This window comes from Lolium rigidum, chromosome 3, assembly GCF_022539505.1.
Source record: "Lolium rigidum isolate FL_2022 chromosome 3, APGP_CSIRO_Lrig_0.1, whole genome shotgun sequence".
Taxonomy (NCBI): domain Eukaryota; kingdom Viridiplantae; phylum Streptophyta; class Magnoliopsida; order Poales; family Poaceae; genus Lolium; species Lolium rigidum.
This window is the reverse complement of record NC_061510.1, coordinates 67124421-67134920: the sequence shown is the minus strand read 5'-3', so window position 1 is coordinate 67134920 and position 10500 is coordinate 67124421. Positions and strand designations below refer to the sequence as shown.

The 10500-nt window shown below is 44.6% G+C and overlaps 1 protein-coding gene across 2 annotated transcripts; it reads right to left on the bottom strand.

The window, feature by feature from the left end:
• Positions 1-556: 556 nt before the first annotated feature.
• On the bottom strand, positions 557-9617 carry LOC124701737. 2 transcript variants are annotated; one of them, XM_047233829.1, is made up of 8 exons: positions 9463-9617; positions 5539-7965; positions 5306-5424; positions 3211-4881; positions 3032-3080; positions 2703-2941; positions 2488-2592; positions 557-1450 (listed from the first exon to the last, which is right to left on the bottom strand). In XM_047233829.1, exons 2-8 carry the CDS (start codon positions 7741-7743, stop codon positions 1222-1224), a joined length of 4617 nt encoding a protein of 1538 aa, XP_047089785.1. In that variant the 5' UTR covers positions 7744-7965; positions 9463-9617; the 3' UTR covers positions 557-1221. The 2 variants fall into 2 exon arrangements, with proteins under 2 accessions (XP_047089785.1, XP_047089786.1); XM_047233830.1 differs by lacking the exon at positions 9463-9617 and having other exon boundaries at positions 5539-7788; positions 7907-7965.
• Between the last annotated feature and the right edge of the window lie 883 nt (positions 9618-10500).

Sequence of the window (10500 nt, the reverse complement as noted above, 5' to 3'; positions counted from 1 at the left end):
TTGTTTCTCCCCCTAATGCCGGGAAATGATCCTCATCAAAACTTGAATCAGCGTACCGGGCTGTAAACAGGTCCTGTTAGGGGTTCTAAACATTTTATAATTGACGGAGATTTATATCCCACATAGATTCCATTCTATTTCTATTTTTATAAATTTACGGGAAAAATCCGATGGAAAAATCTCTTCCTATTTTTAGAAATTTACGGGAAATATTCTAAGGAATCTGCTAACTGCTTGATTAGCCTAAATCTAAAGCTAATTTATTCCTAACATAAACGACATGTTAAACATAACTAATGTTTGTAAAGGTGACAACTATATATCGTATAAATACTACATCTAATAGCTACATTTTTATGTTGTGGAAGAGTGGGATGCTCTCTTGATATAGTTAGAAGCAAGACAAACCATCTACATGTTGTTAAAAAGATGGTGGCATATATAATACTGTGTCCCAGCGCAGACGTGATCCTCGTCTCAGACCTCTTTTCCCCTTCAAGTTCAGCTCTTCAGATTCTGTCTGCTTCATCAGAATATGAAAACGTACTCACTGGCCTCAGTAACAATAGGACTTTAAATTTACAAGAACCCATTAGGGCCTCAACACCGCGGGGTTTAAAATTACAACAGTTTTACAAGCCTTCTACCCGCCGCCAGTTCCATTAATGCTTTCAGCACTACATAACACAAGCAATCACCTGCTGACTAAACAAGGGGAGGTCAGTTTGAATGGACACACTAGCCAATTTTTGCATCCCATCCTAGTAAAGGAACAAAAGAACCCAGAGGAAGGCTCTCAATATTATTATTCACCCCTCTAACCTGCCAACAACTTCATCATCATGGATAAAAAGATGACAAGTAGCGAAAAATTTCGCTAGATGTACTAAGCTAGTAAGCATCGACCTCTCTAACAAATTATGAAGCTAAATACCCTTCCTTCATCAGCAAAATGATGCGAGGTCCATAGTTTTTCTTTCCCTTACTTTCCACAATATACAGGGACCTATACTTCATTCAAGGGAGAAATAACAGCCCGCACTGAGTTGATCGGCTGGAGACATCCCTTGGCATCGCCGTGCGACGGCTGAGATTTCCAAACATCCCCTGGATCTGACCGTTCTGTATAATGCCATGCTTTGCAGGAGGAGCATTGGAAATCACAGTTGTAACCCCAGAGGTGATCTGATAGATTGAGGAACAATGCAAGAAATCGATGCACTAGAGTGCCAAACAGTACACCTCTTCAGGAAGATTTCCAGGCACAGCGAAAGACATGACATGTCTATCAGGGAAAATTCTGCGAGAACCCATTTGTGAAGCCGATGAGGCCTCAACACCGGCTGCATGGTTCCGGCCATGGAATCTTCCAAGACGATTTACGATTGAAATCCTTTCCAAATCCTGGCACTCTAGGTGCACATCTAGCATTGAAGCCCTCTTGCCCAAGCTGCAATGAGAGGGAAAATGGTGTTGAGAAAAACAATCACTTTACTGAGCCCAGCTAAATATGGATAAGTCAACAACAAGGTAGTTTTGAAATTCATCCCAGGGAGCAGAAAGAAGAGCGATCCTAAGGAGAAATATAACTGATTGTCATGAGTAAGAGTGCACAAATTATTAAAAATCAACTAGTGGTAGCCACAATTTTTCAGAAATACAACGCAGTTTAAATCTGTGTATGTAGTCAACTGTTTGTTATTAGATTATTGCAACATAGATGAAGCATGCCACAAAAACTTGAGATAAACGGGGTAATAATGTGACTTTCTTTAAAATAAGCCACTGATCATGTGATGTCTTCATCAAATATTTCTATGAAGGCGCTGACATGCCTTGAGCCCTTTCTTGGCTTGGAGACCCCACATTCTCCTTGGGGAACTTTCGTATCTCAGATAAATAACATCATGACTTGATCACTCGAGCCCAACTCAATGATGAGAACACTGCTGACACTCCCTTGGAGAATATCAAAGTGGTATTCACTGTGCAAATTGTTATAACTTAATATATCAAAGTTTATTGCTACCGTATGAACAAAGCTAAAAGTGAGAAGGCCCTAGAGATATTCTCATATCAGCACTTCAGCAGTGACCAAGCCAGGCTAAAAACGTTACCAATGAAGTTAGCCCAATATTTAAAAATCACATGAAAATACAATATAAATGAAAATTAACGTCTAAGCAAAAAATGTAAAGAAAGAACCAAGTCAGTTAACATGGGAGTCCTCACTCCCTGAATATTGACTGGTGCATCCAGTCATCCCGAAGGGCCATATGTTTCCCTATTTAGCAAACTTTTATCCTTTTAGTACAATGCACATAAAATCATTTTTTACATATTCTTTGCATATACAAATATTCTAGCAATAGATGCTTGATTTTTTTTAAATGCACGTATCTCAAAGGAGTCCATAAATAAATGGAAAGAAGTGTTTGATCGGGGGTGGGATCAGTTCCAATAGTATACTGGATAGGCTGCTCATACCTGAGATAGTCATTTTCCATTTTCTTGATTCTTCCAACAAAGACTTCCACAACCTTTGATAACTTGTCTTCCATTTGCTTCGCACTTGTTCTTTGCTCAGATGGGCTGATCAATGATAGTGCAATACTTAGGAATTAGGGCACGAATATTTCAGCAATGAGGTTGCAAATGCCAACAACAAAACAAGCAAAACTGTTCACTTAACAAATACTTACTTATTTTCATTATCTGCAATAGTACGAGAGTTATCTGATGAGATGATGCATGTATCCCCTAGTGTCAACATAGCAATGTTGTATGTTGCACTTTCATAAGCTGATACAGCTTGTGCTCTGAGAACTCTTGCTGGTATAGCAGGGAAAACTTCCTGAATCAACCTTGTGGTCACGATTAACCTTTTGCGCGGTAAGTAATTTAAAGGGGAATCTTCTAGACTCTCTGGATCATCCTCGGACTGTTAAGAAAGTCAGTGCAGTATCAATTAAAAAATCTGTGAACCCATATGCAAGACCCAAAGTAGCAGACACAGTAAAGATGTACAAACCTTTTTAATTAATCTATTAGCTGCCCAAGCCCAGTCCATCTCGCTCGTGCTGTCAAGCAATTTCACAATTGTTAGCAATATCAAGACCACATAAGAATATAAGATAAACAACTCAACAAACATAAAAACATGCTGTAATACTACTGCAAACTGCTGCGCTGTAAGGGGAGAAAATTCACCTCATCTTTCTCAGTTTTTTAGTGCCTTCGGTGATTTTATGCCACGAAACAAGAGCAGATTCTGTAGATTTGCGCTTCTTTGGCCTTCTCATTAAAGCTGCACTCACATTGGAAGGGACTAAAGCCTGGACAGACTGGCCAGACTCAGCTCTATGCTCGGCAGAGTTATTTTCCATGCACCAAGAAGCTTTTGGAACATTATATGGTACAGTTGGTGTCTTCTGCGCATTAATCACAGAATGATTCAGACCATTTCTTTGGTTTCCATAATGTTCAAACCAAGAAGGTGCCATTTGAGGGTTTATCCCAGGTCTGTCACTTCTTTCAACCAAATTTGATGCTGCATTTGCCCCAAGAGACTGAACTTGACTTTGATGATCATTCCGCATGACCATAGCATGAGAGGCGAGTTCCCTAGAAGGAATCTGGGAAGGTATGTTTGCACCTCTCTCCTCATTGTTCCTTGGAGCAAAGCTTAGCATTTTCATGTCTGAAGGGAATGAACCTTGCACACTAGTGCCGCCAATGTTATCTATGGATGACCTGACCAAGTTATTGGCTCCATGTGCAAACCTCTGAGCAGACTTCCAGTCAACTTGTGATGCATCAGAAATTATGTCATTTGGTTTAAGCATCTTTCCAGCTGCATTGCCTGGATCAATATCCACATGACCCATTGCTTGCATTTGATGCAGGAGAGAGAAATTTTGCTGTTGGAGGTTTGAAGGTGCTGGGCTTCCATGTAACCCAATGCCACTACCATTAGCACTAATGTTGTGAGAAGTATTCATAGCCTGAAAGTTAGCTGCAGGGTTCTCTCCCTGCCTAGGGTTCATGATACCTTGCTGATGCAACTGTGCCAAGGATGAAGGAGGAATAGCGAAATTCCCATCTGAAGAGTGCTTCTGCAGGGATTGATTTCCTCTGGGTACAGTAGCTCCAGTGGAATCAAAAATTGCCATGTCAGAAGAGGCTAACCCTGCATCACTATCCAGAGCTTGTTTTGCCTCTTGGCTATGTGAATTGGCAGAACTTGTGGCAGCATCAGGCGGCGTTGATGCCTTCTGACTTTGGTTGTCTGCCTTTTGCGAGCCCCATAAGTTGGAATCTGAAGCATTATTGGAAAACATCATGGACTGGAGAATATTGGGTGTAATCTTGTTAGATTGGATACCAGCTAGACGTTGTGCGGATATGTTTGTCCACACATTCTTGAATACCGTTGCAGAGCTGCCTTGTTGAGGAGTGGGTACAGAGCCAGATCTTACATCTGGCACAGGATATTGCTGGCCTGAACTTAACTGAGGGAAATGTCCAGCTGGCTGTCCAGTACTACCCATTTCAGAAGAATGAAACGGTGTTGGTTGTGAGCTTGTATGAGCAGGTGATATATGCTGGGTAGCAGTGGAAGGTATCTGTCCCTGGTGTTCTTCCCTTGCCGAGTGTTCAGGTTGCTTGCCATCAACATTAGTGTGACTAGACCATAAATGATCTGAAGTTGAGTGTCGTTGGGATGGTGGTGCTAGTCTTAATCCAAAACCTTGCAAAGAAGATTGATTAAGTTGTTGCTGAGAAGTGGCAACATTATCAACAGAACTGTTCGGCATGTCAGCAACAGCATTGCTATCTGTTGAGTTGTCCACTTTATGAAGAAGTTGCAGCATGTGTTGACTACATAAAACATATACTGTGTCAGTATCATCATGAAGAACCACAAACATAAAGCTACTGACAAATGCTAACAGAACTAATCATGAGAAAACATAATATCATGTGGTACAAAATTGTCGACGAATACTTTAACTAATACATAAAAGTAGAATACATGAGAAGCAGTACTGATGTGTTGGTTTCCTATACAGCTGGAGGTAGCATACACCATTCAGGGATGTGGGCTTTTAAGTTCACTTCATTAAAGTAATAGTAGTACTTCTACTGTTCTACATACTTATATCGCTTAAAAACTAACCAGTTAGCATCCTGATGGGACAGAAGAGAGAGAAACAGTCGTAATAATAAATTGCATAACTAAGTCTTAAACACTTCACACAGGAATAACCTGCCTAGTGTTATTTAAAATGGGAGGAATAAGTACCTGTTCTGAACAGCTCTATTCTGAGACAGACCAGCATGAGATCCTCCAAATGGTGATGCGGTGGAACTGCTAGGGACTCCATGCCGAAATTTGAAGTGTTCATTTCCCACCAGCATTTTCTATGAAAAAGGAAAATAGCTTCATAAATAAAATAGGTAAAAACAGGATAAAGCGTGTAAATAAATATGTTTAAGTTAGATATCCTCTTCACAATGGAGATGTGGCAGACAAACCTCATTAACTGAAGCCATATTGCCAGCACCTTGGGAGTTGGTGACAAATTGAGGCTTCAGGTCATTTTGTGCCTGAAGTGACTGATGCGGAAACTGATTGTTGGAAACTGAATTACCCGGAGAATGCCTAATGTTCACCCCTGTGTTGTTGTCCATTGCATGATTCTGCAACATGTAAGATCCTGCTGCCTGCTGGCCTGATTGACCTAAATTATGGGATTCCTTTGCAGCAAAGAAAGCATGCCTCCTGGCAGCAAGGTCACTGTTCACATGCTGTCCATGCCTTTCCATATGTGCTGCATTCTGGTACTCCTGGCTGCGGTCATTTGTTCTTGGCTCTGCACTTCTTCTTAGTGAATCTGAGGTTTCTGGACCCCGATGTGCCATATTATGGTTTATTCCAACATGCTCACCGGTTCGACCAACAACCATCTGGTGCTGGTTTGGATTTAGTGTTGGCATGCTTGAGCCCATCATACTAACACCTTTACCATCAGAACTGTCCTTTGGCATTTGCAAAGTGCTCATATCAGGCTTCATCTGCTGAAGCCTATGGACCGAATTTGCATTACCTCCGCTCTGTTTCCAGAAGTTCCCATCATTGTTAAAGACGTTTTGGGTACTGGTGATGTCTTGTCTAAGGGGACTGTTGCTTTTCCACTCATTTTGGATATTACTGGACTCTTGGTTGACATTACGATCAACAGCATTTTGTTGTGACATCCAAAATCCATGTGTACTTGATGGTGCACCACTTGGGTGTGAATTGTTTCTTGGCATCTCAGCTTTCTGTTGAGCCCAATTGCCATTTGATAATTGCACTTGTTCTTGTCTCCCATATTCATCAGATTGCTTTTGCTTCAAGCTGTGCTGAATATACCCATTATTCACTCCTGCAGATGACTGATGATTGGTAACAGTAGCACGAGGAGATTCATGTGGTGTCTTTTCTCTTTGCTCGTATGTAGTTCTTGCAGCATGTTGAAAACTGGTAAAATCTGGGTTATTCATTGTTTCATCAGCATAGCTAGATGCTGACAAGGGTCGTGCATTCTGTAGTGCGCCACTTAATGCCGCAAGCTTACTCTGGTCACGAGCTGGTAAAGCTGAGTTGTTGGCAATTGCCTGTTGGGCTTTCTGCAAACTCAGGCCACCCCATTCTTCCTTAGAACTATTTTTACTGGCTGTAGGCTGTAATGTTTCTTGCATTAGGGCACTCCACCTCCCACTCTGTACAGATGGCAAAGCACCACCAAAGTTATCATTATCCAAAGAATTACCGTGATTGTTGTCTCCTTTCAACAAAGCTCCCCAGTTGCTATCCTCATCATCTCCAAACAAGAACTTCTCCTCAGTAGGGTCAAGGCTTGCCCCCCCACTTGCTGGTGCTACCTGCATTGTTGATTTCTCTTGCAGGCCCACTTGAAAATCCACTTGGTTTGGTCTACCATGAAAATCTTGGAGTTGAAAACCATGTTGTAGATGATTCACTGGAGCAGGGCTGCCTGCCTTGTTATTATCACCTTGACTTTGTAAGGGACTATTGCTTAAGAACCCTCCCTTTCCACGAAAATTCTGCATAGAACTGGAGTCACCTTTCTCGTGCGCACCAGGTTCATCCATCAAAGAGCTAAATGGCCTTGATACTTTTTCGGGCTGATTTGTACCTGCCCTTGTCATTGCACTCTGGAGATCAGCTGGGATCCCTAAGAACTGGGGGTACTGGTTAACAGATCCACCTCTGCTGGTAGCAGGTATTGGATAGAAGGACTGGTTCATTTGGTGGGCAGGCATGCCCATAAGTCTCACGGGTTGGGTTTGAGTGTTCGGAAACGCTGAACCATTTATGAAATTGCCTGTGCCAGGAGCACCACCATACTGCTCCCAATTTGTGTTACTACCAGTGTTCACCATTTGTGAGTTGCTTGACAACCTTGGGTCACCGCTAGCAGAATTATGAGACCACGCATAAGCCGTGGCCTCGTTGTTTGGCATTTCATTTGACATCGCCGGCAACTGATCAGCAGGCGCTGCTTTTGCTGGAGCTTGAAACTGTCCAGATGAGGGCTGCATCCTGGCTCCATGATCAATCTGCTGTACTTGGTGCTGTCTTTGGAACTCCTGCAGTTGCTTGTACATCATCTGTTGCTGCCACATCTGAAAATCACTGTCACCCCCATGCTGTGTGTGGTGAAACTGTGACATCTCCAAAGCCCCTACAGGTCTAGTACCCGTGAAAGCACGAACTTTCTGCAATTGGCAAATCCCAAAGTTTCATATCAAATGACAACGTGGTAAGCTTTTGCCACTGCCTGCTGAGATGATGAAGATGATTCCTCTCAAGTTAGAGCTACCAAAGAAGGCTCACCCAGGGCTGACAAGACTAGCTAAATGAATCTGTAGATCTGCCGTCTCTTTATGTGCAGCCTGCCAATGTCGAAGAATATTACATGAGAACATTGATGAATGGTTCTACAATAAATGAAGAAGCAGTAGCAGTTCAGTATATTCCACAACGACAGGCATCTCATGATTTATGAGGACAACATGTGAAACCTATTGCGGAAAAAAAAAACAGTGCTAAAAGCATGCAAAGTAAGAGTGGATTCGCCAGCTGCCATCGATATTTGTATCTATTGCGCAGCTTGGAATTATTCGTATTAAAGCTGTAATTATGTTTGAATGGGGACAAGGAAATTAATCAAGATTAGCACTTGGAGTCTCTAGAGCTGCAAGTAACAAACAAATGGATATACACTTGCCTTATGTACAAATGGATATACACTAACTGTAACAAGCATGGTTGATTAATGAAGTGGGGATGGCTTAAATACGGGCACCCGCAACCTTACGTGCGTTCCCAAGTCAGACCAAAACAGTCCCTAGGGAAGACAGCGGCGCAATTTAAGTTTGAACTATGGACTTGCTGCATTTTGTTATTTTGTAGATGGCAAGTGAAGCCAATTAGCACAATTAAGAGAGGTTCAAACAACTCAATAACGGGTAGCAACTATCCTAGTTGAGCTCGCTGTCTACATGGCCTGCTACCAAAAGCCAGGTGGTGGAATCATGAGCTATCTACGAAGAAACACTCCCAAGTAGCACAAGCTAAACCGCGTATTTCACCTCATACCTCATTCCCCTCAGAGAGGACAGCAAATCAGGCAAACAGAAGAAGAAAGTGAGCTAGAGATTTCCAATACTAGCGCAAAACTCACTCCCATCTAGCCGCGAATGAAGGCCCAAAGCATAGACACCTTCCAAACAGCGGTGCAGGTAAATAAATCTGGAAAGATGCAAGAGAGATGAGAGGGAAGAGCCGTCCGTAGCTCTGGCGCCACCGCTGAGAGTTCGGAGGTCAGGGGGAAAGTAGGTCGAGGACAAAACAAACTGGAGGAAAACAAGCGTCGCGCATCTGCTGGGGAGCTCCCCCACCCCAAATCCCCTCCACGTTTCAGTCCCCACTAGGAGACGCCCGAATCCCGGAGCACTAGGCAGAGGGCGGCTGCAGCTGAGCTCCAACGCTCGAGTACGGCACCTCCAGCAGGAGCACGAGCAGGAGCAGGAGCTGAGCTGAGGTGGGGTGAGCTGAAGCTTGAGCTGAATCCGAGAAGGCGGCTGGGCCGTCCCCACGCAAATTACCCGGCAGGAACCGGGAAATCAGCAGCCAATCGAGCGCGGGAGGCCGCGGCGGCCCGGGATCGACCGCCGCGGAGGTCTGAATTCCCGCACCAGCGCAGATCCCCCCGGGAAGATGAACCCTAGAACTCCCCCACCCGACGCGGAAAAAATTCCCCACCTCCAGCCACGCCACCCAGGCCCCCAGGCCCGCCTGATTCACGCGCGGCCGACGAAGGAGCACACCCAGGGCAGAGACCCCGGCCGCGAATTCCGGGCGGGTTGATTCGTGCGAGAGCGACCTACCTCGATCGGCGCGGGCGGGCGGCGCGCGGGCGGATCGGATCGGCGGCCCTCCGGCTGCGGGCCGCGGCGCGGGGCGGCGCGGGCGGCCGGGAGCTAGGGTTAGGGTTCGGCGGCGGAATGGGGAGCTCCGAGCGCGAGCTGGGGGAGGAGAGAGATGGAGAGCTAATACTACTGCAGGCAGGCGGAGGGCAGCTCGCTCTCTCTTCTCTCTCTTCGCTCGCGACGGGCGAAGATAAAGCGTGGTGTACTGGCCCTGCGAAGTTTTCAACGAAGGCGCCCGGCGGTGGGCCCGGCTCGGTGGGAGGGCGGATCTGGGCCGTCGGTTTGGGGTGGGCGGCGCTGCGGGCCGTCGGATGGGGGACGGAGGAGGGTGACGGCGTTAGCGGAGGAAAAGGACAGCGGGTGGTGGGGGTGGGAAAAAGAGGAAAGAGGGTTGCGGGGATGCGAGCCAGGATGAGAGAAAGTGGTGGGAGTGTGAGTGGTAACTTTTTTTTGACAGTACTAGTAATTGTGACTTTGTGTAAGGAAGTGTGTGAGACCCGGTTTTTGTTTAGTTGGATGGTTGAGTTGAGTGTAGTGAACGAACCAATTTTTGTTGAGTTGATTGTAATGACCTCTCTTCCTGTGGTGGTGGTGGTGAGATCCAAAAAACATTGTACTAGTTTTATCCAAAAAAACAGCATGATGTGCACTCAAAATTGCAACAACAAAACAGGTGTTCAAAAACATTGTGTTGCTGAAATCAAATGCGTGCGATGACATATCGTCACGAAGCATGTCACAACCTCTAGAAAGTGTGCAAACTGGACTGATCGTTACCATGGCCACGCAAGTTGTATGGTTCTTTAATTTACCGCTTGTGTGCTTCTTGTAATGCTAACTGTTCCACATGTCGACACTCGCTACTACTTTCAGCTTCCACTTATTCTCTACTATTCAATAAATGAAGTTGTTAAATAAGTTGGCGTCGCGGCGTAATTAATACATTTTCCCTTCTATCCATCTAGATGCAAGATGGGGACAAACATATGTTGTTTT

Excerpts from the sequence above, each read along its gene's own strand:
- LOC124701737 (XM_047233829.1), bottom strand. The coding sequence starts at position 7,743 with ATGTCACAGTTTCACCACACACAGCATGGGGGTGACAGTGATTTTCAG. Across the intron at positions 2,942-3,031 it reads CTAATAGATTAATTAAAAAG|TCCGAGGATGATCCAGAGAG; the intron begins GTTTGTACATCT and ends CTTTCTTAACAG. Across the intron at positions 2,593-2,702 it reads ATTGCAGATAATGAAAATAA|CCCATCTGAGCAAAGAACAA; the intron begins GTAAGTATTTGT and ends ATCATTGATCAG.